This window comes from Agelaius phoeniceus, chromosome 24 (genome assembly GCF_051311805.1).
Source record: "Agelaius phoeniceus isolate bAgePho1 chromosome 24, bAgePho1.hap1, whole genome shotgun sequence".
NCBI classification, from domain to species: domain Eukaryota; kingdom Metazoa; phylum Chordata; class Aves; order Passeriformes; family Icteridae; genus Agelaius; species Agelaius phoeniceus.
Genome location: NC_135288.1, coordinates 3,973,144 through 4,000,562, shown reverse-complemented (window position 1 = coordinate 4,000,562; position 27,419 = coordinate 3,973,144). Strand labels below are relative to the sequence as shown.

At 45.9% G+C, this 27,419-nt stretch overlaps 2 protein-coding genes across 3 annotated transcripts in view; both read right to left on the bottom strand.

Annotated features, from left to right (window-relative positions):
- The window catches only part of KAZN (kazrin, periplakin interacting protein), a 225,562-nt gene extending 214,980 nt beyond the window's left edge, over window positions 1-10,582 (bottom strand). The window contains exon 1 of the mRNA XM_054647839.2: window positions 9,335-10,582. Within this exon, the coding sequence (XP_054503814.1) occupies window positions 9,335-9,455 (121 nt within the window). The 5' untranslated portion in view covers window positions 9,456-10,582. The remainder of the gene's footprint in view (window positions 1-9,334) is intronic.
- Window positions 10,583-18,595: 8,013 nt separating this feature from the next.
- Window positions 18,596-27,419, bottom strand: part of PRDM2 (PR/SET domain 2) — a 65,194-nt gene continuing 56,370 nt past the window's right edge. For both annotated transcript variants that reach the window (XM_054647744.2, XM_077190386.1), the window contains 2 exons: window positions 22,662-22,789; window positions 18,596-21,877 (listed from right to left, as the gene is read on the bottom strand). In XM_054647744.2, coding sequence (XP_054503719.2) covers window positions 22,693-22,789 — 97 coding nt within the window. In that variant the 3' untranslated portion in view covers window positions 18,596-21,877; window positions 22,662-22,692. The remainder of the gene's footprint in view (window positions 21,878-22,661; window positions 22,790-27,419) is intronic.

The following is a 27,419-nucleotide window of genomic DNA, read 5'->3' as shown; positions in this document are numbered from 1 at the left end:
ATGAACACTGCCCATAATTGAATCAGGAGTAAATCAGCTCACGAGTGCTTTGTGTACAGATGCTCTAATAATGGAGTCTGACTATTGAGATGACAGGGGACAATTTATATTTAATTTACACCAAAAAAAACCTGGTCAATATTTTCAGTTTTCTGCTGTTGGTTTGGGGTTTTGGTTTGGTTTTTTTTCCTGGTACTTGGTAGCACACAGCAGTCAGAACATTTGGGAAAAGCTTTTCCTTGTTGTTTTAAGAACCCCTTCCTGCTGTGCATTGTATAAATAGCTGTGGGTGCATATCCATAATTCCACACCTACATCCATGGCCCCCTCAGTGGCTGCTCTGTGCTGGGCTGGTTTGAACACAACAATCACACCCAGAGGGCCCAGGGCTCCCCCAGGGTGGGGGGCAGAGGAGCTGCTGGCATGGAGAGCACAGGGGCACCTCAGCTCCCAACTGCTGCTGCAGCTTTGGTCAGACCCCACAAGTCTGGGGAATAAAGCACCAGATCCACCCAGGAAATGGGGATTCAGCTCCAGTCCAAGGCCATCTTTTACCATCTCTTTAATACCCACATTCTCTTTTTTTTTTTTAAAATACTGCTTTTTTCTCCCCTCCTCCAAGCAGGTACAATCCATGACCCTCAGGACACCAGCTACTGTTTGGCCATCAGAAAAACCTCTCTGCTCTAAGAGATCCCTGGCCTGCGTTCTCAGCCAGGCTCTGCAGTTCCCAGGAGCTTTTCCAGCCTCAAATAAACCAAAGCAGGAAATCCTCTCCGAGATAACAAAACCTCCAACCTGTTACACCCCCCTCTGCTCACTGAAACGTGGCCTTCATGCTTCTCTCAAGCCCTTCCTACTGAGTTATGTATTTATAGGGGATTAGCAAGTCCTTGTCTGTGATGCCTCTGTCCTTCAGGGCCCAGTGAAGCTCCCCAAGCAAGCAACAGCAGCAAAATGTTTGTGTGATTAAAAGGAGAACTTTATAGAGCAATAAAAGCTACAGACAGCAAGTGGAGTCCATCCACTCTCCTCCTCCTGGGAGCACAGTCCTACCTAATGAAGTGAAAAGAGGGAGATAAATGTCACTTCTTTTTATCCCTAATAACAGCACATCCCACTGGGTGGAAAGGAAAAATATTTGTGCTCTTCCCATTTCATTTCTGTGGCCCCTGAATCTATTCAGCTCAGACAGGAGCACATCACCTGTCAAGGAGAATTTTTACCCATTGCTTTTCTGGGAAGAGGTAAATGATGTTTCCTCCTAGTGCTGGAGCTGGTCCTGGAGACAATCAGCTCATCCTGCTCTCCTCTAAAACACAAAACTCCAGGGGCTTCCCAAGCAGTTTGTTTGTGATACATTTCTTGTCATGTCAGGAAAACAGGCTTGGTTTTGACAAAAAGGACACCTTTTTCTGCACCATCACACACAAGGTGATTCAGCCTGGCAGTAACAGGCACAGAAAGCTGGCAGGGATTTCATGCTGCACTTTCTCAGGCACCACAGTGGTGGGCACAGATTTATGTGGTTGCTTTTCAGCTGCTGAATGTGACAGCACCAGCACATAAACCCAGAGCACAGCTCCACTCAGGGAACAGAAACTTCAAGAGCAGCCAGATTTAGTAGAAGGAAAATCCCCAATCATGAAATCTGACAAAACAAAGTAACTGTCAATGGTGTAATGCTGCAGTCAGGAATTTTCTCTTGCAGGTGTCTGCAACACAGCAGCCTTGGGTGCCTGCACTGTAGTGACAGGACAGGAGGTGATGGGTTCAAACTGAAAAGGGGATATTTAGGTTCAATACATGGAGGAAATTCTTTCCTGTAGAGTCTGGTGAGGCCCTGGCACAGGGTGCCCAGAGAAGCTGGGGCTGCCCCATCCCTGGGAGTCTCCAAGGCCAGGCTGGACAGGGCTTAGGACCAGCTGGGATAGTGGGAGGTGTCCCTGCCATGGCAGGGGTGGGAAGAGATGGGCTCTAAGGTCCCTCCAACCCAAACCATTCCATGATTCTATGGCCAATCATCACAAGTCAGTGATGCCTCACCTCAGCAGGTCAGTGGTTCCCCAGCCAGGAGGCCCAGACTCTTTGGGATCACCACATTAATCTCACTTCACCCACCTGACACCTGCTCCAGTTCCTTATTTTCCCAAAAGTAGTTAATCTAACCTGAGGCACAGTAATTAAACCAGGCTGCTGCAAACATCTCTGGCATCCACACACACCCCCTCCTCTCCTGGGAGAGCAAATGAAACAGCTTGTTACCATGAAAGATTTATCACTGACTAATGCACGTAGGAAACCTGATGCTCCAAGTGCCAGAGAACACTCCCAGCCCTGGTCCTGTGTGGCCCCAAACCAACTGATCCAAGCAAGTTTCGTGCTGACTGTTTGCTGCTGCTGGCCACAGGAGGCAAGGAGAGCTGCCACTAAAGCTTTGCTCTGGGAGCTGGAGCCTGAGCTCACAAAGTGCTGGAATTCAGAAAACCCAGCAGCAGAAATGAATCCACCCCTGGAAGTGTGCAAGGCCTGGTAGGATGGGGTTGGAGCAGCCTGGGAGAGAGGAGAAGTCCCTGCCCATGGCAGGGCTGGAGAACTGTGGGGTTTGTGAGGGTCCCCAGGATGAGGTGAGAGATGAGGATCTGACTCCATGTTCTTAGAAGGCTGATTTATTATTGTATGATAATAATATTATATTAATTATGTGTTATATGTGTTATATGTGTTATACATTATTTGTGTTATTTATGTTATGTGTCATATGTTATTGCGTTATTTATGTTATAATGTTTTATGTTATATTAAAAGAATGCTATCCTAAAACTATACTAAAGAAAGGGAAAGGATACATCAGAAGGTTTAACAAGAATGATGATGAAAAACTCCTGACTGACCCCTCAGAGTCCAGCACAGCTGGCTGTGATTGGTCATTAATAAAAACAATTCACCTGAAATCAATCACACATTCCCTGTTGGTAAACAATGGCCAAGCCACATTCCAAAGCAGCAAACACAGGAGCAGCAATCAGATCATTATTGGCTTCATTCCTCTCTGAGGCTTCTCAGCTTCCCAGGAGAAAATCCTGGGCAAAGAGGATTTCTCAGAAAATGCCAGGGTGACAGAACAGGCTGGGTTTCAAGTCCCTCCCAGCCCAAACCAGTCTGGGGTTCTGGGCCATCCCCCCTGACAGGCACTGCCAAACTCAGCTTTTGGGGAGAAGGTGAAGCTGCATCCCCTCTGCTTTGCCTCAGCTCCAGGGAAATGCTTTGAAAGCAGATCCTGCTTGGTTGGTGTTTAATTAAAATAATGGAAAAATGCACATGGGACTAAAGGGCACAAAATAAAGAGAGCCCAGATGGTAAATGCTCATCTAAGGCTCAGTTTAGAAGGTCAGAGATTTCCTGCTAGGGAATCAGGGGCTGAAATTTTCCCATTAATCACTTTTTTCAGAACTAAAGCCCATCAGCTTTGAAATGCTTCAAGGAGCCCAGGTCCTGAGCAAACCTTCACCCAAGTCAGGGGGTGCAGAGCAGGCCTTTTTAAAATACTGTTCTGTTTGTTGAGAACCATCTTCAAGCACCAGATGAAGGAATTCTATGTTGCATATTGCATGCTTTGTTTGCAAAACAGAATCTTTGCAAAAGGTGCCAGAGCAGATGAGACTCCAGGGATTTCATGCTGCATGAGAAATATTTTGCTTAGGTAATGGCACATCAATCTCACCTCACATTCCCCTCGAGAGGAGCTGGATCAAGAGCCAGAAACTACAGATCTGGGGGAAGAAAGTCAAAAGCTTTGAGCCACGTGACATTAATTTCCATAGAAGAACTCCTAAGAATTTTTATCATTATTTTTTAATATTTAATATTTTATATTAATATTTAACATATTATTATATATTATTTATTTTATATTAATATTTAATGTTTTTAATATTTTAAATATTTTTAATATCATTTTTATCTTTAATTTTCTGCTGGGAGAGGGCAGCCAAACCAAACTCACATCCATTAGGGGAGCAGCCAAAGTGGAATACAGAATGCATGTAATGGATAATATATATGCAATGGAAATATAATAGGGAAGAGATTCACTGCAAAATCCTAAGTTCTGGATGATTTTCAAATGACTTTCTTGTTCATTCTGGTCACATTTTGAATCAAGTTCCTTATTTCATAACCAATGGAAAATTACCTGGCAAGATATAAAGAAAAAAATATTGGGAGCCTAACAAATCAGCAGCATCTGAGAGCCAAGGAATTGATGAAAAATGGAAATTAATCGAATGGAGCAGTGAGTCAGAGAATAATGCATGGCTGTAAATCCAGAAAACTGCAACACACCAAACAAATTGCTTGGAATTTGGCCATGTATAACATAAATGGTTTCTCTGTGAAGCCAAATTCTTTCAGAGAGCACTCAGCTCTCCTGGAGATCAGGCCTCACTCCATATATTCAATATTTCATGAGAGATCAGATGGGAAATACTCTTCAAATTCTTGGTAACTCCCATTGTAAAAGTGTGGCTGTGACAATCATAAATCCTTCAGATTTTTAAAAAATTTTCTTTCTAAAATGAACAACTGGAGTCTTTCATTTGGGTATTAGCAATATTTACAGCATGAACCTGTGCCAGATTTAAATCTGTGCTTCAAGCAAGAAAGACCCCCCAGCAGTGCCTGGCAGGCAGGAATTTCCTCTGAGATCAGGAGATTTTGGATGGGGCCATGAAGCCCCAGTTACTCCTTTTGGAAATCACCAGCCTTGGAGCTGGGCTGGAAAAGGCAAAACATCACTCACCCTGCATGGCTTGCCAAGAAAACCAGAAATCTTATTCCCTGAGTGATGCCAGGCAGGAATTACAGCCTCCCTTTGGAAATTGCACTCCCTCTAAAGGTGACCAAGTCCCCAGTGGCACTGACAGATCCTTCAGGCATCGGCCAAATTTAATTCCTGCAACAGCAAGCATTTGCTGCCTTGGGAAATGTGGGAAATAGAATTATAACATCTGTATTGTCTCACCCTTCACATGAGCCTGAAAATGGAATAAAAGTTTTTAAAATGCCTCTCAGCTGCCCATCTCTGGGTCAGAAAAAACCTTAATCCAGCAGGGAAACTGGAGTTTTGTGAGGGAACTGTCAAAGCAGGGAGCTCAGCCAGCTGCAGCCCTCCCATCCCCACTGCTCCTGCACTCCCCAATAAACACCCAGGTGAGCACCAGGAGCAGGTCATGGAGCTGTTGTAAACTGGTGAGGAAAGGGGCAACAGGATAAAGTGGGAAGGCAGAAAAATGCCTTTCCCAAGAGCATCCCCTGTGCTGTGCCAGCAAATGCTGCTCCAGAGGTGAAACACAGAGCGAGGAGCTGTGCAAAGGGCACACAGGGCTGCCAGCACACTCACAGGCTGATCCTGTGACTGCAGAGATCTCCATAAGCTGGCCAGGAACAATCAGAGATCTCCATAAACTGGCCAAGAACAATCAGAGATCTCCATGAGCTGGCCAGGAATAATCAGAGATCTCCATAAGCTGGCCAGGGATAATCAGAGATCCCATAAGCTGGCCAGGAACAATCAGAGATCTCCACAAGCTGGCCAGGAACAATCAGAGATCTCCATAAGCTGGCCAGGAACAATCAGAGATCTCCATAAGCTGGCCAGGAACAATCAGAGATCTCCATAAACTGGCCAGGAACAATCAGAGATCTCCATAAACTGGCCAGGGATAATCAGAGATCTCCATGAGCTGGCCAGGGATAATCAGAGATCTCCATAAGCTGGCCAGGGATAATCAGAGATCTCCATAAACTGGCCAGGAACAATCAGAGATTTCCATAAACTGGCCAGGGATAATCAGAGATCTCCATAAACTGGCCAGGAATAATCAGAGATCTCCATAAGCTGGCCAGGAACAATCAGAGATCTCCATAAGCTGGCCAGGAACAATCAGAGATCTCCATAAGCTGGCCAGGAACAATCAGAGATCTCCATAAGCTGGCCAGGAACAATCAGAGATCTCCATAAGCTGGCCAGGAACAATCAGAGATCTCCATAAGCTGGCCAGGGACAATCAGCCAACTGTGCAGGATCAGCTGCCCAAAACCCCCAGTTTTACAGAGCTTTTATCAATGGAGGGGAGGTGCAGCTGGCAAGGGGAAAGCTGACCCCCAAACACTCAGTATTTGGTTTCAGGTAAGCTACTGGAGAGCAGCACTGGGAGAAGGGATGTGTTTGCAGCACCACACCCCCCTGGTTTCTCCATCAAGAGCAGGAAATGCTCCACACAACCTGGAGCACACTGTGCAAGCAGAGCCCAGCTCTCCTCACGTGTACTTTGGAGGAGAAAGGTCCTCACAGCACAGGAGCTGTAAAAGGCACAGGCCCATGGCAGGTGGTGCATCACAGAGGGCTGTCAGGCTGTGATCTATCTCAGGCTCAGCAATTCTCCAGGCACAAAATCTGACATTTAATTAAGGCCAGCACCTTTCTCATTCAAGCACCTCCCAGTGTTAATAAGGAGCCCAAATGCCACCAGTGACAATGATGTGGCACTGGGTAGCCACAAACGTTTCCTGTGAGATTTGGACTGTTTGGGTCAGAACTTGGCTCCTCACAGCTCCTCAGAGATTGTTGATGAGGGGATCACAGGGACAAGATCAGGTTTTATGGTTTGTAAAGGATTTTACACAGCCCTGCTCGACACTGAGACCTTTTGTGGCCCTGTCCCAAATGTCAGCTCAGTGACACAGGACACAAGTGTGAAAAATGTGGATTTTTTATTGGCTTTTTGCAAATATTAAAATGAATGTTATATGTGTTATGTTAGAAAGTTATGCTCTATTAATTTTCTTAAGTAGTGTGTTAAATATAGTTTTAGGTTATAACAAAATATTAAAATAGAAGCTATGCTATGTAAGATTTTTTTAAAAGAAAGGACTCACAGTGAGGTAGCAGCCACAGGACACCTGAATCTTTCAGAGAAAGAGAATTTATTGCTCCCTTATCAGAAGAAATGAACTTCTCCCTGCCTTGCTCAACCCTGAAGACACTGTCAGGATTCAGAGGAAGAAGCTGACACTGCCCAGACAGAATCCTGTGTTTGGATGGAATTTATGCATCATGTGTGAGGTGTATGAATATGCAACAGGCTGTTGTTTTTAAGGGTTAATCCTCTGTTAACGTGGGTCCCTTTTCTGGGCTCGTGCTGCCCAGAAAGAGGTACCCAGACTGTCTGTAACTCTTTGTTTCTGTTCTCTCGTATTGTCCTAATCCCAATTGTCCACATTTTTATTACTCTAATGATATTACTATTTTATAACCATTTTATTACTATTAAACTTTAAAAATTTAAAAACAAGAGACTGGGGTTTTTCACATGTAAGGACCCAGAGCTGGGTGTCCCAAACCTGTGTCTGCTCCCACAGCCCCAGGGCCATGAGCCCAGCCCCAGCCCCTGCAGCTGAAGTTGTGCTTTCAGGAGTGCTCAGTGTGCCTGGCCATTGCTGTGAGGAGAGAACACTCACAGGAGCACACAGGATCTACTGAAATCCCTTTGGACACCCATCCTTGCATTGCATCTCACCTCCTGCCTGAGGAAACATCCAGAAAATCCTCCCAAGGTGATGATCCACCAGCCAGTCTGCTTGGCTGACTAATGTGGAATTTGAAAACCCAGAAGTCCCAGGTTTCCTTTTGGGGGCATTTCCCTCTAAGAAAGGGAAAGGAAAACGAACCAAACTAAACCTACCACCTGTACTTTCCCACCTTGCTAATTTGGGAAACAAACTGCTCACCCAGGATCAGAGCTTTCTCCTGCATCTCTTCTTTGGGTAAGACCTGACACAATGGATCCACAGCCTTTGGACTGATCCCAGCACATGGAATAGGAAAGTTTAAGACCAAACCCTCTTAAAGAGCTGCCTGACATTTTCTTGGAGGCAGCAGCATGATCTCAAACTTGATTAACTGAGTAGCAGTCAGCTAATTAGTCACCTAATGAGTCATCCTGCCAGCTCTACCTGTGAAAGTTCAAGAGGCAGAGCAGAAGTCCCACAGAGACATGCAGGAAACTAATACACACTATTTTTAATGTCACCACATTAAACACACAACCCAAACACAGAACTGGCTACTAGAAGAGAGAGAAAACAGAAGGAAATAGGATGGGACAGTTTGCAGGATAAATTTGCCACAATACCTGTAGCAGCACAAACAGTAATAAGAAAGTACCACTAGATCTGAGAAAAACAAGCTTTAAAAATTCAGAACGAGTGCTGTAATTGCATCACTGCAGAAACCCAGGTTTATCCATGGCCCTAAGTAAACAAACACATCCTTGCTCTACCTGCCAGCAGGGATAGGAAAACAGGAGTAAATCTTGTAAAATTCCTTATCCAATCTGTTAAATTTGGGGAAGAAGGTATGGAGGAGGATGCGAGTGCACAGCTCTGGGGCACCTCAGGGACTGGTGCTTCAGAGCACCTGTGAGAGCAAGAGGCAAACATGGAAAATTTGGGATTAGTCATGTCACACACCACCTACTTAACAGCCAAAAAGCACAGATAAGAAATAACCAGGCCCATCTGCAGAGAGTTAGAAATGTATGAAAACACCTGGGAAAAGGAGCAGAGCTTCTGGGTGCTACAGTAACACAAACAGCCAGGGAAAGCCATGAAAAAAACCCCACTTTGTCCTTCACAGAGCTGAATAGCAAAGCAGATATTCACAGGCTGCAGTAATCGCCCTCCAAAGCAGCAAATCAGCCTCCACTTAGAATGTCATTGTTTTGAAATGCAGAAATCACCACACACGTTTTGCTCACACCCAAACAGAACTTCCACCAGCAGAGGAAGAGCAGCTTGTTCCAGCCCAGGTTAACCCAAACCCACAGGGCCATCCCAGCCCTTGCTCCTGTTTGTAAATAATTTGAGCACAAAGCTTTTGAGTGGTTTCAGGGGTAGTGGGGGCCTGTGCTCAAATGCAAAAGGGGTCACACCCCAATTTTCTCAATGCAAAACATCAGATTTTAGGGAAGAACTTGGGAAACAGAGCAAGGACAGAAAGAGCAGCTTGTTCCAGCCCAGGTTAACCCAAACCCACAGGGCCATCCCACCCCTTGCTGTCTGTAAATATTTGGGCACAAAGCTTTTGAGTGGTTTCAGGGTAGTCAAGGCCAAATTGTTCGATTGCAAAAGGGGTCACCCCAATCTTCCCTTTGGAAAACACCAGATTTTAGGGAGGACCTTGGGAAACAGAGCAGGAAAGGGACAGCAGGGACATGACAAACCAGGACGTGGGATGTAGGATGACACGGAGGTGTGCACGTTCCCCTCTTACCTGCTTCCATGAGCTGGCACTGCTGCCCAAAAACTTGGGAGAAGGTGACAGGCCCTGCAGCAGGGCTGGAGGAGGCCGGGGGGGAGTCCATGGCTTCCCTGCAGAGCTGAGTGTTGGTCATGGGGCAGAGCCCGGAGCTCCCAGCCCTGCTGTCCCCCACGGATCCTCGGGGCAGGAGGAGACACCCAGGGAGGAACGGCGCGGCCCCTTTCAAGGGAGAGGATCAGCACACGTTTTCAGGGGAGCGCCAGCAGTATTTTCATGGAGAAATCCAAAGCTCCGTGCCTCTCCCGGGAGGTTCTGGCGCGTCCTGGGCAGGTCTGGCGGCTTCAGGCACGAATTAGCGCCGGGCACTGAGGATCGGCCCCTTCTGGGCTATCTACCATGGTCACAGCAAAGTCCTGAGGCTCTTCCTTCTCCTGAATATCCAAGCCCAGCCCTACCTTGTCCGTGAGCTCGGACACATCTCCGGAGCCCGGGAATTCTCCTGAGGGGTTGCGGAGCCTCCGTCCTTCCAGCCCGTCCGCTGTGAGGGCACCGGGGATGCCGGAGCACCGGGGATCCTCCTCCGCAGGCCTCGGAGCCTCAGCTGCCCCTCAGGAGCCCGGGCTGCCCCTCAGAAAGCCGAGCTGCCCTTCAGGAGCTCCAGCTGCCCCTCAGGAAGCCGAGCTGCCCCTCAGGAAGCCGAGCTGCCCCTCAGGAGCTCCAGCTGCCCCTCAGGAGCTCCAGCTGCCCCTCAGGAAGCCGAGCTGCCCCTCAGGAGCCCGGGAATTCTCCCGTGGGGTTGCGGAGCCTCCGTCCTTCCAGCCTGTCCGCTGTGAGGGCACCGGGGATTCCAGAGCACCGGGAATCCTCCTCCGCAGGGCTCGGAGCCCCAGCTGCCCCTCAGGAGCCCCAGCTGCCCCTCAGGAGCTCAGGGCAGGTTTTCAGGGGAGGATTCCAGCGGAGGCAGCCGCGGGCGGCACCGGCCGGGCCGGGCCGGGCTCGGGGGCTCTCGGCATCACCCCCGCCGCTCGTCCCTTCCCTCCAGCCCGCTCCCCCCTTCCCCCAGCCTCACCGGCGAGGGGGAGGAGACTGGAGCCACGTTAAATAACATCCTGTGCCCTGCTGCAGTGCCCGCCCGGCCCTCCTCCCTCTGCCCGCATGCAGCGGCTGCTCCCGGAGCGCTCTGAAGGCGGTGGGAACTCCGGCAGGGAACGACGAGCCGGCTGCCTTAACCCCTTCCCCTGGCTGCCTTAACCCCTTCCCACCTACCTTAACCCCCTCTCAGCTGCCTTAACCCCTTCCCGCCTGCCTTAACCCCCTCCTGCCTGGTTTAACCCCCTTCTGGCCGCTTTAACCCCCTCTCAGCTGCCTTAACCCCCTCCTGGCCGCGGGATGCTCCAGGGACAGGGGAGAGCACCGGCTGCCAAACCTGCCCGCGGTGTCCATCCCGCAAGGATGCCTGGCTGGAATTCCTTCAGTGTAAGCACCAGGCAGGGCTGTTTCCAGGGAAAAGGGGCCAAGAGTTAACTCCCAGCAAAGTCTGACAGCGCTGATTCATCTCTCTTTGAAAAGCTCCCCCTGCCAATGCAAAGGATGCTGGCTCCGGGAGCGCTGCGTGAATCTGTGGTCCGTGAGTCAGCGGAGCTTTTTTTGGGGAAGTCTGCTGGGAAGAAAGGTTCCCGCGTGGTTAGGAAAACACACGGTGAGCCGGCTGGGAATGAGAAAATCTGCAGCAGCAGAAAGCCCAGGGCAGAGAATGAGAATGAGAGGTTCCTGCAGGAACACAGGGCTGACCGCAGCCCCTTCCCGCAGCCCAAGGAGGCAGAGAGGGGCCGGGAACACCTGGAAAATTCCGAGCGGAGGGAACTGAAGTCACATCTCGTGGTCTGTGCCGCAGCAGCTCCTGGGGCAGCGTCGCTGCACACACAGGGTGAGAACCCAGCCGGGAGCTGTCCACAAAATCCCAGCTGGGTCGGTGTGTTGCGTTTACTCCCTCAGATATTACATCAATTTAAGGAACAAATATTTTACAGTGAGGGTGGAGAAGCCCTGGCACGGGTTGCCCAGAGAGCTGTGGTGCCCCATCCCTGTTAAACATTGAAGGTCAGGCTGGATGGGGCTCTGAGCAGTCTAATGAGGCTGGAGATGTCCCTCTCGTGGCAGGGACTAGATACCCTTTAAAGCATCCTTTAACTGGGCTAGGATTCTATGATTTATATGATTTTAGGCTCAGATTATCTTTGGCAGAATCCAAACAAACAGTCCAGAGACTACTTTGCATGTTTATTTCACTAAAGACACAGGAACAATCTCTGCCCTCACACAAACAGGAGATTCAACCTGACCTTCCTGTCTACCACATGGAGGAAACCAAAAATTGGGCCATTTGGTCCATATATCTTCAACATTTATTCCTGTGGCTGCTTTCTTCCTTCCTAACTGTGCCTGTTGCTCTCCCTGGCCATGTCACATGAAATCCTCCCAGAGCTGTTTGGTAACTTCTCTGCAGAACCCACTGCAGAGCAGCATCCAGCTCTGAAACAGTAAAAAAAAAAAAAAAAAAAAAGGAAATTATGCAAGAGGCTACCTGTAAATCCTTATTTCCTTAGCAAAACTTTTCCAGCCCCAAAACATCAGGAGTTTTAGAGTTGCAGATGAACTCACAGATGTATTTTTTCCTTCTTTTTCCTTCTCCCCAATTCCATTGCGCATTGGGAGAGTGCGTTGGAGGTTCCAAAGCACCAAAATAATCTCAGGTAACCTGTCTGCTGCAGATGCTGAGGACTCGGTCACTGGAGGGAGGGGCACTCTGGGGATGAGAAGGAATCAAGTGGGGAGCTGTCAAAGGCTGTTTGCTGTCAAAGGCTGTTTGCTGTCAATGGCTGTTTGCTGTTAAAGGCTGTTTGCTGTCAAAGGCTGTTTGCTGTCAAAGGCTGTTTGTTTGCTGTTGGATTTGCAGAGGGTTTTTGGGAGGAGCTCCTGGGGTTCCAGGCTCCCCGTGGGCTCCATGTCCAGCCCAGCACAGAGTTACACAGCACAAGAGGCCATGCTGGATTCCACACCACTGCTCACAGCCTCTGCATCCAACCAGCCCACAGCCCCAAAAACCAGAAAGCAGGAAAAGCCTTCTTGTTTGGGCTGGTCTGGGAGTTGTGTCTGAGAGGAACAGGGGATTTGTCTTTCCAAACCAGCTGTGGGTCTGCTGGGAGATAAAACCAGCACTGGGACATAAAAGAAACAATGGGAAGGATCCCACTGATCCATCCATTAATGAATGGAAAAAGAGATTTGCCTTTACAAATAAACTTTAGGTTTGCTGATAAATGAGATTAGACATTGAAAGATGAAAGAAACAATGGGGAAGAAAAACCCCTAAATTCTGTAAGAATTAAAAATTAAAAGGGAGGGTTATACACTAGAGGGAAATCTTTGGGATCAGGCATTCTGGGAAGTCTGAACCTCTCAAGTACCTTAGCCAATGGGGAAAGAGAGAAGGGAAATGTGGCTGAGAAATTGGGATAAAAAAGAGGCTGCGTCCTCCAAAAACTGGAGAGATTGAGGGGAATGCCCCATGGCCTCTGCCTTGATTGGAATAAAGCCAAAGGACTCCTCTGTCTCCTTTCTGGACATAAACCTCTGGTGTTTGTGGGTTAATTTTCCTAACATGTCCCTGCTCAGCATCACCACCCTCTCTCCTGGAGACCCTGGAGCAGCTCCAGAGCAGAGGAGCCCAGCAGTGCCTTCCCTTCCCTTCCCTCTGGACACACTCCAAGCGTTGCTCACTTCAGCTCAGCACATTTTGTTCCTAAGAAATGACCCTCCCTGAGGTACAGAAATGACATTTTCCACCTCACTGCAGCTCACCTGGATTTCCCTCACAGCTGACACCTGTGCTGCTGTGCTGAGTTCCACACATCATCCAGTGCCAGATTTCCTCCTCTGGGTTTCTGTGCTCACCACAACACCTGGGATTTGTTTTGTTTGTACAAGGTTCCTTAAGGTGCCCCCAGTTCTGCTGCTGCCATTGTGAGCTCCATCAGCTGCAGCACAGAAAATAACTACAAACAGAATAACAGAACACATAACCTGACTCAAAGCTTCTCTCTCTAGGTGAAAAGGAGATAAATGAGTGTTAGGAATAATGAGAATAATGTGCCCCTTTTTGAGATGCTGAATTTAGAGGAGCTTTGTTTGCACACAGTGAATGAAATCTATGGACTCAATGCCCTGGAAGTGTGGGAGGAAGGTGAAAGGAGACGGAAATTAACCCCAAACCCTCACTGAGTGGGAGCTTTTTCTGCAAAGGACTCCACTGCTGGAGCCAGGTTTGCTCATGAGCAGATTTACCCATGTCAGGGAAATTAATCCACAAACACCAGAGGTTTATGTCCAAAAAGGAGGCAGAGGAGTCCTTTGGCTTTATTCCAATCAAGGCAGAGGCCATGGGGCATTCCCCTGGGATCTCTCCAGTTTTTGGAGGGTGCAGCCTCCTTTTTATCCCAATTTCCCAGCCACATTTCCCTTCTCTCTGTCCCCATTGGCTGAGGTACTTGAGAGGTTCAGACTTCCCAAAATGCCTGATCCCAAAGATTTCCCTCTAGTGTATAACCCTCCCTTTTCATTTTTAATTCTTATGGAATTTAGGGGTTTTTCTTCCCCATTGTTTCTTTCATCTTTCAATGTCTAATTTCATTTATCAGCAAACCTAAAGTTTATTTGTAAAGGCAAATCTCTTTTTCCATTCATTAATGGATGGATCAGTGGGATCCTTCCCATTGTTTCTTTTATGTCCCAGTGCTGGTTTTATCTCCCAGCAGACCCACAGCTGGTTTGGAAAGACAAATCCCTCATTCCACTCACCCCGATGCTGCAACACAAGCACTTTAAAAACTCCACAGCTGAATTTCCATCAGCCAAGTGCCAGGAAAAGTCCATCTAATGCACCTTTATTGGCCCTTGCCCTGGAATGACTGCTGAGAGATCTCCCCAGGCCATTTCAGGAGGCTGTAGCTGTTTATTTGCTCCCCACTGATGATCAGAGACCCCAAAATGCCTTAGGGGGCTGTAGCCCCACATTTCTCTTCACAGAGAAAAGCAAGGCACAATCCTTCCCAAGAATATTTCTGGGTTTCACATTCTCTGAACTTCAGAGAAACAAAGCACCATCACTTTGGGTGAGCAATCTCCATATTGCATTCTAATTTGGCACAAACACAGGCACAGCCAAAGAGATAAGAATATCCTTGGGAAGAATATTCTGTGCCTTGCTTTTCTCTGTGAGATGTGGGGCTCTGTGCAGCTGCAGCCCCCAGCCCGTGCTGGCAGCAGGGACAGGGACAGGTCACACCAGGACAGAAGAGCCTTGGAAAATGCAGCTCAGTGCAAATCTCCTTCTCTTCCCTACCCAATTATCCCACTGAACACACAACAGTGTGGCACAGGAAAATGCATGAAAGGGAGAAAGAAGCTCAGTTAAACTCATTACATCATGAGAACAGACGTTCCATTGCCGTGGCACTTCTCAGCTCCAGAAATACCCTGTGTGAGAAATGGGGTTATTCACAATGTTCACTGCAGCAAGGATTTGGGAATGGGGGAGGGCTCAGGAAAAAACATTCAGAAATTATCCTTAATGAGAGGTCATTGGCTACGATTGGTAGCAGGTGAGAACTTATTTCTTGTGTCAGAAATCAGCATTTCACTGCTGCAAGGCAGAGACTCTGGCAGGAAAAATAGCAGCTCAGGATTTTTGCATTTTCTTCCAGCACAGCAATGTCACAAGGAGGGCTGCTGGAATGGGGATGCATGGGGATGAGTGGATGTGATTATTCCTCCTCAGACCACACCACTGACATCAGCTCTGGGAGGTTTCTGCAGTTCTGATGCCTCTGTCATGCAAGGCAAATGGAGTTTTGTAGAACTCACTTTGAAGAAAAGCACTTAAGGTTTGGCATCAGAGCAGCAATTAAACACATTTCTGCCCTCCTTCAGATTACATCTCCAGCAGCTCTTGGCTTAAAGTCAATTTTGTTTGGTTGAGTTTTATTCTTTCTGAAAAAAAAAAAAGTTTGGAAGGCAGAGAAGAAAATTACGTCAGCGGTGCAGAAAGAAAATACCCTTAAGGACTTAGGGAATAGATTGGGTTGTTTATCAAAAGTAAGGCTTTAGTATGGATTAATTAATATATAAATATCCTTGTAGGAAAGAAATCCCAACTCTGAAAGGACCCTAATCAGTTGGTGCTGGGCCCAGAGAGAAGCTGAACTCAGACAGAGAATCTACCAGGACAGAGTGCTGCAGGATTCCCTTGAAGGTCAAATTAGGAAGCATTCCTGAATCAGCACAGCCCAGGCAAACCTGACAGAGGAACCCAAGAAAGGAGCTCAGGGAGTCTGTCAGTTCTGTCAGTTAAACACACCATCTGTAGGAAAATTCAATATATGAGAGAGTAAATACAATGTGCAGAAGGCAAGATGTGAGTTTAATAACGAGCACTATGTTTTATATATAGATTTTCTGATGCAATGCCTGTCCCCACACAGTGCATTCCCCAGAGCTTCACTGAGCAGTGCAGAGGCCCAGAGGAGCTGACTCTGGGCAAGGAGATGAGCCTGGAGTTAATGCCCCTCCCCAGCCCTTCACACAGGCACTGGCACAGAAGGACAAAAAGATTAACAGCAAACCAACCCTGCAAAGTGCTGCTGAAGTCAAGGTCACCCAAAACTTAGCAGAGCAGTACAAAAAGGGGAGTGGCCCTATTTGCATTGGCATCTCATATCTAAGATAATATGAGCTGCTCTCAGACAAATGCCCCTTCTTCTTCCAAGGCAGCTGCAAAGCCTGATAGGAACCAAATGTAGCCCAGCATTGTCACCATGATATTTTATGGAAAATCCCTTCACCAGGATTTCTTCTCCTGGGAAGCTTCAGCTTCTCCATGTTTCGCTCCTCTGGAATGTGATTTGGAGAATTGTTTACCCAGCATGTGAATTGTTTTTAAATAATGGCCAATCACAGCCAGCTGTGTCAGACTCTCTGAGTCTGTCACGAGTTTTTATTATCATTCTTTTCCAGCCTTCTGAGGTCTCCTTTCTCTTTCTTTAATAGAGTTTTAGTATAGCATAATATAATATAATATAATATAATATAATATAATATAATATAATATAATATATAATATAAATCAGCCTTCTAAGAACTTGGAGTCAGATTCTCATCTCTCACCACATCCTGGGGACCCTCACATCAACACCACAGCACAGCATGAAATTGTCCCCTACCCCAGCACCTGTCAGTGCCCCTCCTCTTCCTCACTGGGGAGTGAGTGATGCTTATCTGTGAGCAGCAGGGCAGAACTTGCTCTGCTGTCATTTCCAGCTGAGCTCATCCCTGTCACATTCATATTTTCTGAAAAATCCCCTTGCCCAGGATTCTTCTCCTGGAAAGCTGAGAGGCCTTAGAGAAAAAGGAAAACAATATAATCTCATTTGCTTCTCCTGTGTTTTGCTGCTTTGGAATGTGTTTGGAGATTGTTTATCCAACAGGTGATTGTTTCATTGGTTTCATGTGAATTGTTTTAACTTAATGACCAATCAGGGTCAGGCTGTGTCAGACTGAAGAGAGAGTCACAAGATTCGTTATCATTCTTTGTAGTCTTCTGTAAGTATCCTTTCTCTATTCTTTAGTATAGTTTTAGTATAGCATAATTAATATAATATAATATAATATAACATAATATAATATAACATAATGTAACATAACATAATATAACATAACATATAATATTAGCCTTCTAAGAACATGGAGTCAGATTCATCAATTCCTCCTGGGGATCCAGCAAATACCACAGATGGACTCATTTCCTCTGTGCCCACTCCTGAGCTCTCTGTCCCCCAGCCTTGGTGGAGCATTTACCTTGGAGCATTTACCTTGGAGCACTGGCAGCAAACACTGGTGCAGCAGCCCCTGGCTTTGCTGACTGGGACTTTGGGAGGGGATCCAGGCACTGGCAGTGTCGTGTCCTCTGCATCCTTCTGCCAGCACCACACACACAGAGCTGAGCAGCCTCCAGGCAGCAGCTTCAGGATGAGAAAGTGATCCTCCTTATCAGTTTTTGGGTGTAGCCTTCTCCCAAAAAAGCCACAGCTCTTATAAAAAGGAGTAATTAGCGCTGCTTGATGTGACAGCACAGACAGAAGGATGGAGCATGCAGCTATTTAAAGAATATTTCTCAAGGTTCTTATTCAGGGACAGAGTGACAGCTCAGCACAATCAGATCCCTTCAAACTCACCTGAAATTGGGTGGCATTTCCTGAGAGCCAAACAGGCTGTGACAGTGCCAGAGGAGCCTGGCAGGCTGCTGCAGGCGCTGGCAGGCGACAGTGACAGCAGTGGCTTTTCTCTAAGAGACCAGATTTATAATGCATAAGGAACCTTCAGATTTTCTGGGGTGAAAGAGCCATTTTTAGCCTATGTGAAATTAATATTAATATACATAATTCAGCTGTTCCCAAACCTATTTCTTGTACCTGCTGTTGTTTGTAAGGATGGGATGCATGGGGTTAATGCACCCGTGACAATGGCTGCCCACCACCCTCAGTGATTCCCTTACAGGGTTTCCAACTAAAGGAGGCTCCATCTAGAGCAGATTTAAAGAAGATTTTTACAATGAGGGTGGTGAGGCCCTGGTTGCACAAAGCTGTGCTTGTCCCATCCCTGGCAGTGCAGGTTGGACGGGGCTTGGAGCACCCTGGGATAGTGGAAGGTGTCCCTGCCCATGGCAGGGGGAAAATGGGATGAGCTTTAAGGTCCCTCCAGCCCAAACCACTTTGGGATTCCATGGAAAGGGACAAATGGCCCTGCAGAAAGCATAAAATGTCTCAGTGTGCAGTGCTGGCACACAGTTCATGGAACAGGGAGCACTCCTAGGGGGAGAACAGCCCTCCCACTGCACACCCTGCTCAAACACTTCCCTCCCAGCTGGGCAGAGCAGCCTTGGAGCCCCACAGCGCTGACACACCTCAGCAGGAGGGGGGGATTGGGGCTCAGGGGCTGCTGCTCCAAGCATGCAGAGCTGGGGTGGAGCTGTCAGGACAATGAATCCCTGTCTGTGTGCACTGAACCTGTCAGACCAAGGTGACACTGGCGTCTCCTTCCTCCTCCCCCGCCACCCACCAGGAGAACCCCAAACCATTCCCCTGTTTCAGAGCTACAGCACAGCCAGTCTCAGCTTTTAAGACCTCCTTGGCTGAAATAGCAATAAATATTTCCATAATGCAGTTTTTCACATTAATTTATTGTTGTTCTTTTTCTTTACATGGCAGACAGACAACAGAGCTTTCAGTCCTCCATGGCAATTCAGAGCCCCAGCACAAACCAGGTCCCACCACATCTCCACAGAGTTTATTTTCAATAAACTCCTCGGTACCAGCACTGCCATGAGAGCACTGCAGAGCTGCCAGTGTTGTCCTTGGAAATTCTACATGCAAAACCTGAGCTTTTTCCCCACCCTCTCCTTGAATTTTCACAAGAACTTGTGATATTGGTCAAGGGCAAAATTTCATGTTTCACCAGCAGGCACGGGGGAGGTTAAAAATTTGCTGCAAAACTGTGAAATTCTGCCTTGGGAAAAGATGGCATACTTTTCCTGAATTCACTGTGAATGAAATCTCCTCACTGGTCCAGAGAAATGACATCATTTTGAACTGATGCTTTTTTTTCTGCAAGAAAAATCATCCCCCCCACCCCCCTCCCAGAAAAACTGCATTTTTTTCTGAAGAAAAATGATGAAATCTGGTGCAACCATGGGTTATTTCTTGTTGGTGACATGGACAATTTTCTGCTACAGCTCAGACTGTAATGGACCCTTCAAACAGACCAGTACAATATAAAGCTGTGTGCTGTGGTCTCTTGGTTGAGTCACATGTTATAAAACTTTAAAAACAGAGCATTTACAATCAGGGACATAAAGACGTGCTTTTAAAATTGTAAATACATATTTACAGGCTCGTGTGATAAACCAGAATTTCTCTGGGAAAAACGTTCCTATATCACAACAATGTACACACTTCTCTCCTTGAGAATGTCAGTTTTTATAGTTGATAACACTCTAAAAAAGGCAGCAAAAATAAATTGCACAGAAGTGGCCTCTGGGAACCTCACAGGGATGCCTTAAAGGCACTAAACTGGGCAGCATCCATGCCAGAACTCATCCTTAATTGAACTGACTGGAAGCTGAGTGGTCTGAGGAGAAAGGATTGTTTAAAGCAGGATTTGGGCTATATGGCAAGGAAACTCTTCCTCAGCAACAATCCTCAAGTGATAATTTATACACTAACTGTGATCTTTGATAAGGTGTCCTACAAAACTGCACTGGGACAATCAATCATAATCAATAACTAATAATACTGCTGCTTTAAGCCAGAGTATATTGGGTTTATTAGCACTTTATACTCATCTTTCAAGTGATTTAGGTACTCTCCAGACACTGCTGTTTGAAAGAACAGGGTTTACCATACTAAAATTACTTGATGAGTGAAAGGACAAAATGTGGAGAGAAAATAAAAAGGTAACGTGCAACACCAAAGGGAGACAAACTGATCAGAGAGCTGTGTGTGCACACCAGCTGCTTGGACATGGACATAAAGCCAGGAAAATTAATTTTTTTGTGCTATTTGACCAAAATTTACCAAGCTGCCTAGCAGATCTGGATGCTCCCTTCCAACTGGTTTGGATGACTAATGGGATTCTCAGTCTTCCAAGGCTGCTGTGAAAAATCCCAGCTTTGTTTGCAATTAGTACATCTCTTTTTATGAGATTACTGCTAGATAAAAACTCCAAAGGGAACAAACCCTAGGGACCCTCCACCCCAGAAATGAGGCAGAGCAGCCAGCAATGGCACAAGGACCTCAGGGTCTCACATCCTGGACTGGAAGCATAACTTCAGCATGGGAGGGGATGCAGATTTTTATGGCTCATCCAGTTCTCAGCCTTCCCCCAAACCACAATTGCACTTAGAAAGCCTCCAAGAGGGGTTTATCCAAAAAATCTGTGGTGAGATAATACAAGATCCTGCAAACCTTTTCTTTCCAACTCGAACAACACTCACCTAGAACATTTTCATGGTGAACAGTGTTTCTTCTATAAAGCTTTTCTATTCATTTTGAATGATTTGATTTTCATCAAAACTATACAAAATTAACTGTTTTCAGCAATTCCATACATATATATTTTTATCTGTCATATATATATATCCATATATGAAGATATATATATAAAATTGATCCTTTCTTTGACTTTTTCAGGGTGGTGGGGAGGAATATCAACCGGGCACTTGTTTCTTCCTAACTAATGTGTGCATACACAGATCTGTGCTTTTCTGTGTGGAGTGCAAAGTCAAGGACAGGAATAAACTGACTGAAACAAGAAGGAAATACAACAATCAACCCCTTTGGCCTCCTTAAAAAGTTCCAAACCTGGATGCTACACTAGCAGGGATCATGGAAAAATCACGTGCTGGCAGAAGGAACCTTCACCTCACGGGTGAATGGGGCAGAAGTTCTGCCCAGAACTGGCAGATGATGCAGCTGGGTGTGACTGACCCCATCTGGGGACAGGAAGAGGTAAGAGACCTATCTGCACTGCATTTTATCAGCTGACCTGTGTGCTTCTGGAATTAGTCTTTACTGGCTGTCCTCAGGGATGGCCTCTGTTCAGCACCCTGAAAACAAACCCATGTTCCAGAGACACAAACACAGGTGCTCTGTTTAAGGACAAATGTTATGTTTAAGGACAAGTCTGGCCTGATCCTGCACAGCAACACCTGTGTTTGATACTGCCCCTAAATGAATCAATAAATCCTGGCTCTGAACAGTACCAGAGTGGCAACACAAGGTATGGCAGCTTTTGAGAAATGGATGTTTGTCCCTTCATGGAGCTGGGCTGTCAGTGCATTCCCCAGGGATCATGTAACAAAACCCACGTGTCCTGATGCACTTCAGAAGCAACAGCATCTGCCCCTTAAAGCTAATGGCACAAAGTCAGGAGCCTGGGGTACCCACAGGCTTCCCATGTGGAGACCTCAGGACCCCCTACCACTCCTCCTTTTGTGGGATGCCCAGTTCTTTACCCGTTAGGATGGAAAGCAGAAACTAAAAGGATGTAACAGTCTTTTGAGAATTTAATTGCATAGTATGTTAAACCCTCTGTGTTCTCCCAGAAAGAGAAACTCACCCAGAGCCACCCACCCTCTGAGCAGGGGTACTTTGCCTGCAGATGCCTGAACCCTTCTCCAGGCTGTTCTCCAGGCTGGCACGTGGGCTCCATGCACTGGGGGACATCACCCTGGCCCCAGCACTCTCTGGAGAGGCAGGAACCTGCTCTGTGCTCCCTCCCTGGCAAGGAAGGCTGGGATGACAGAAGCACATCAGCACTTCCAGCAGAGGCCTCTGTCCCCGCTGTCTGCTGAGGAACCCATCTCACCTCATCTGAGCAAAGCAGGAGAGGGAAATGCTTGAGGATTGCTTCACCTCACCTTTTCCAGTCAGAAGTTTCTGGTACCTGAAAATACACAGAGAGTGGAATTTAATCAGAAATAGCTTAAGGAGTCACAGTTCCATGTTCTATGGAGCTGGAAGCAGGGCAAATCTTTCAGTGACCACTGTACATCAAAGAGACAACCATGATTTAATTTTGCTTGGATTTGGACCACAACTAAATGCTCTGAGACAGCTAGAGATATTAACATTCATTAGCAACCATCCCCATTATTCAGGAGATAGCAAACCTCAGAATTTTACCAACTATTCCCTCAAATGTTGTTTTTTGAATGGTTTTAAGAAAGAATAAACTTAAAGCTGCAATGTCTTAATTTTGTTGGTACTCATTGTCACCTTTAGCTTTACACATGTAAAGTATCCTGTTCCTTAGCTGTTCCATCAGTATAAAGGAGATTATTATCTGAAAGTTAATGGGAAAATGAAGAAGTAGAAAACAGTGTCTTGTTGAAACCAACAGAAAATCAGCTCAGCCTCACCAATACCTGGGGCTGGGTCACTGATTTGCCCAAGCCCATCAGCTGACAGTGATGAGATTCTGTGCAGTGTGTGCAGAGTTGAGAGCTTGGCAGATTCAGTTTAGATTAATGTAATATAGTGTAATATAATATAGAATAATACAGTATAATATAGAATAATACAGTATAATAAAGTATATAGTGTAATATGGTATAGAATAATACAGTATAATACAGTATAATAAAGTAATGAATTAGCCTTTCGATAAGATGGAGCCCTCCTCATCATTTCCTCCTCTGTCAGGGACAAATTATCATCGATAGCTGTACCTGCTTTGTCAGACATGCCCGGGGTCTATTCCTAGAAGAAGTGGGATGAGCTGGAGCTGGATTTCTTGCACTGCCTGCTGCTGGGGCTGTGCGAGGATGAGGAGGGACATCTAGAGGCCATGCGGAGCCTGCAATGTGCGAAGAGGCAGAAGAGCATCAGGGAGCGGGCACAGACCAAAGCAGAGTCGTGCTTTAGCAAGCCACGAGAAAGGAAAACGACGTTCCACCCTCACTGCAAGCACCAAGAGCCACTTCGGAAGGTAAGAGGGCATTTTTGCCTTGTTCTGAACTTAGCCTGTGAGTTTATTTAAGCAGGAAACAGAAAAATGTCAACGGGAAGGGAGTCCAGGCTCCCACCCCGTGCCCCAGACCCACTGGGGACAGAGAAACCCCCAGCTACACCAGAAACCAGAAGAGTCACGTTCCATTCGCTCAGGACACTCCACATCAGGTTTAAAATACGTATTTTTGGAGAAGGAATTTTACTTTATCAGAGCACAAACCTGGTCATTTCTCCCCAGGTCCAAGTTGGCAGAGCACTCCTGTCATTGTGAATGACAGAATTGACAATACAGGGCACAGCTGTGCCTTTATTGTACTTCAAATTTTAAACTAAGAGTCCCAAAGTGAAAGTGAAAATCGGAGATTTTTACTGTAACATTTTAATTCTATGCCTCAGTTGACTGTGATTTCAAGAAGAAAGCCCAAAAACATGACTCAAAGCAAGGGAAATCCAACTGCTTCTGCCCTATTCTAGACATACAATTCAGTTCAAATGAAGCCAAACCTCCATACCCTAAAAGATTCAAAAAAATCCCCTGTTTGTTTTTAAATCCAGCACCTTTTGCCATCATGCACAAACTTGTCTGCTTTCCTCACACCTGTGCACCCCATAGGTAATTACACACCTTCCTTCCCAAGGCAAATTCTTCAAAATTCTGACCAAACCAAAGCCCTTATGTTCTTCCAAGGGAACATCTTTTGAAATATCATTTTCTTACACAGCAACGTGTCTAAAAAAAGTTCAAAGCCAGGTTTCTCTCTGGGTTATTTTTAGAGTTCAATACACACCCTTTAAAGGAGATTTCAGTTTGTCCTTACACACAATGCAACTGCAAGTTGGACATAAAGAAGTGCAAAACTTTCCATTACAACAGAAAACCCAAACCACAGAAATTTTGAAAAGCAAGCAATTCAATTATTTTCAAATTAAAATTGGTGGTTAAAATTGCCTGCCAAAAGTTTTGTTATTGTTCTATGTAAATCATCCACTCCAGCCTTTCTGAATTCAATCCTGAACCTTCAGCCAATGTGGAAGAACCAGAAAGTGGCAATGGGGAGGTCAACAACAGCCAGATTTTTGTTGGTCCATATAAGGACTGTTACCAAGGGAAACAGCAGAATATCCAAAATAAGTTTAGTTTGTTTGGCTTCAGATTTTTACTATAACTAGAAGAGGGAAATTTTAGTTTATTTCTGTTTAGAATGTCTCCATGTAAGTAATGCTTTCTGTCAAAATATTAATTATGACTGCTTAAAGTTCTTTTCTAATCAATGACATCTGTGTACTCTTGCAGGCAGTGAGGCAGGGTCTACATCCTATGGGAAACCTAAAGAAAAAAATGTTAAAAGCTCAAATCCAAAGAGACAAAATATCAGGGAAAATCTGTCCTAGACTTTCAAATGCACACCCTGATCAGACATCAGGAAGAAATTCTTTCCTGTGAGGGTGGCACAGGGTGCCCAGAGAAGCTGTGGAAGTGTCCAAGGCCACGTTGGATGGGGGCCTGGAGCAGCCTGGGGCAGTGGAAGGTGTCCCTGCCCATGAAGGGTGGAAAGAGATGGGTTTTAAGGTGCAAACGACTCCACAATTCCACAATCTTTCACCCCTTATTTCCTCAAGCTTTAAAGCCAATAACATGGCTTGTTATTTGGAAGCTGAGGATCAGAGAATGAGATAGAAAAGGATTTATTTTCCAAATAGAAAATGAAACTGAGTTTCATATGGAGTTGTTAGTGCTGCCCTTCCATAGTGCTCCAAAAGCACAGCCCTGTCTGCTCTGCCAAAGCTGGAGAGAGTTGAAATGGAGTTTCACAGGAACCAGGGCCTCCCTTGTCCCAACACTCACCTGCAGTGGGTGCAGAACTCTCATTTCAGAGCCTGCTTAGAGAAGAGCTGGGATTTGGGGATGATTTGGACAAGGGGAGCTGTTCTCTGAGAGGGAGGGGAGCTGAGATCCCCCTGCTGCATTAGGAGCTGTGGTTGAAATTGCTATTTTTGTCCCTGTCACTTTGCACCTGCTTTCACCATCTCAGCCCTGGGTAACTGGAGACAGGCAGAGAAAAGGAATTCACAGCCTGTGCTGAGGGATGGTCCCATGGGAAGGGGCAAGGGCTGCTCCCAGCCCCTCACACCCTGTGCCCAGCCCAGGCTACCCCAGCTCTGCAGAACCACTGCTGGCAACAGTCCCCAGGCAGGGAAAAAAATCATTAAAAATAAAGAATAGCAACAGAAAACATACTCTGCTTGTAAGGAAAAAAGGTCCAGATATCAGGTAGCAGAAAGGATTTGTGTGCACAAAGTTTTCTCTGTCAGCTAAGGAATTTAAAACCAAACTAAATAGTTTGGTAGATGCACCAGCTATTCCATAAATTAAAGCTGACCCAGAAGTTAAATGAGGCTATTTTTTACAGGCTCTCTCTCACAAGTGGGAGCACACCTAAATTAGAAGAGATAAATCACCCAATTTGGTCAGACTCCCTAAAATTAAAAATACACTAAATCACAGCTCTTCAAGTTCTCCATCCTCAAATCTGAAAGTGTTCTGTAGTGTGAGTCAGTACCATAATCCCAGATTTTCAGATCCAGAACAGAGCCAGGTGGAAAGGGATTTGCCAAGGTTACTCAGAAAATCTGCAGCCTTAAAGCAGAGCACTGAACAAAGGAAGATTCCCACACCACCCTCATTACTGTCACAGGTTAAATTGTCTCCTGAATATTGAATTTGTCCAAACCAAGTTCCTACTTCCATATCCCTTGCCAGGCTTCCCCATCAGCCTTGCCATGAGCAGCAGACACAAACTCAAAGGCCAGGAAAAATGCCAAATCCTCACACACCCCCTTCCCTGAGACATTCCCAAAATACATTTGGTATTTTTTATTCAAATTAGTTTGTCTTCTACCACACTCCTTCAATTAACATTCTCCTGGGTTGCTGGTTTAATTCTCTAGAAATGTCCCAGAGAAATAAGCCGTGGTATCTGTGGGCATGAAGGCTGCAATGATCCAAGGTGGGTGCCAGTCCCACCTGGGAAATTCAGTGAACAAAGTCATGGCAGTTTCTGGGAAAAATTCAGGTGATTTAGGTTCACATTTTTACCTCAATTAAAGTGGTTTTTTCCCTACAAGGATTATACTCTATCATCTAGAATAACCCCAAGGATATGCTCCAAAATTACAGACACACACACATTCCACATTACATTTAACAATCAGCATGACAGGAACTTATTCTATCAAGTGTTTCCTAATCTGAAATTAAAGAATATCTAAAATGACACAAATCATTGACTGCTTAGGAAAAAAAAAAATAGAAATGTGGATGTTTAGGGCCAAATTCTTGGTTTTACAGAATTAGGCTGAGTAATTTCACAGGCCAGAGGGGAAGCAAGAAGGTTCAGGGGTGGATAAATTCCATTTCTGGGCTTTCTGCTCTCAGTGAGATTAAACCACAGCCCTGCTCCCCTGACTGCAATGGACTCCCTGGCAGCAGCACTTTGCTTAATGGGAAATAAATACACAAAACAAGGACTTGGAAAAACATAAAAACATCACCCACTAAGGACAAGACCTTTGTTTGTCTCTTTCAGTGGAACAAAGTGTTTCTCAAGACAAAAAGGTTTTGTTGAAAGTTTTGTTGAAAGGGATGTACAGAAAATGGGGAAGCAGCAGAAAGCAAAAAGGAGCTTAATTTTTTGAGAATTGTGTGTGTTTATTCATGAAAGCAGGGAAAGAGCTGGAGCAGGTCAGGATTTTATCTTTCCTTCACAGAACATGAATATTATGGTCAGGCTTTTCATGAATCTAAGCTGGAAAAACCTGTTCTTGAGATCCTTTGCATTCTAGACTTCCAAGAAGACACCTCACAGCACTCTCCACCACAGTGCTTCAAAGACTGAATCCTTTACAGCAGCACTGCTCCCCACAGGAGCTCCCAAACTGCTTTGTTTCACACCTGCTCTGCACTTTCAGGTTCTTCATGGCTGGCTCAGTTCCACTCCCCGTGGATCACAAGGAACTGGGCTGATGAACACCAAACCAACAGTGGAAAAAATCTCACACCATGCCTAAGCTCACCTGGGGGGCTTTAAAATGAATGTATTAAAGTTTAATATTGTAGTAAAATGGTGTTTAACATTTTCAAAAGCAACCAGTGACCTAAAGTAGCCACTTGAGCAGGAATCCAGCTCTGAGCTCCTTCAGTTGCCTTGAAGGTGCTTCAAGTTGAGCTCAGAGTCTTGGTCACTTAAGAAATCTTGGTGTAAAGCAATAATAAATTTAGATGAACAGTATCATGTCAGCAATGTGTCTTCCTGCCCTTTTAAAGTGGCACAGAGTATTTTGCAAGCCAAAAGGTAAAAAATTTGGGATTAAAAATAGAAGTACTCAAATTCATCTTCTGTACAGTCAGGTCATGTGATTTGATAAAAAGTTTGCATCTAATAATCACATTCCTAACAGGATGAGAAAACTTTCAT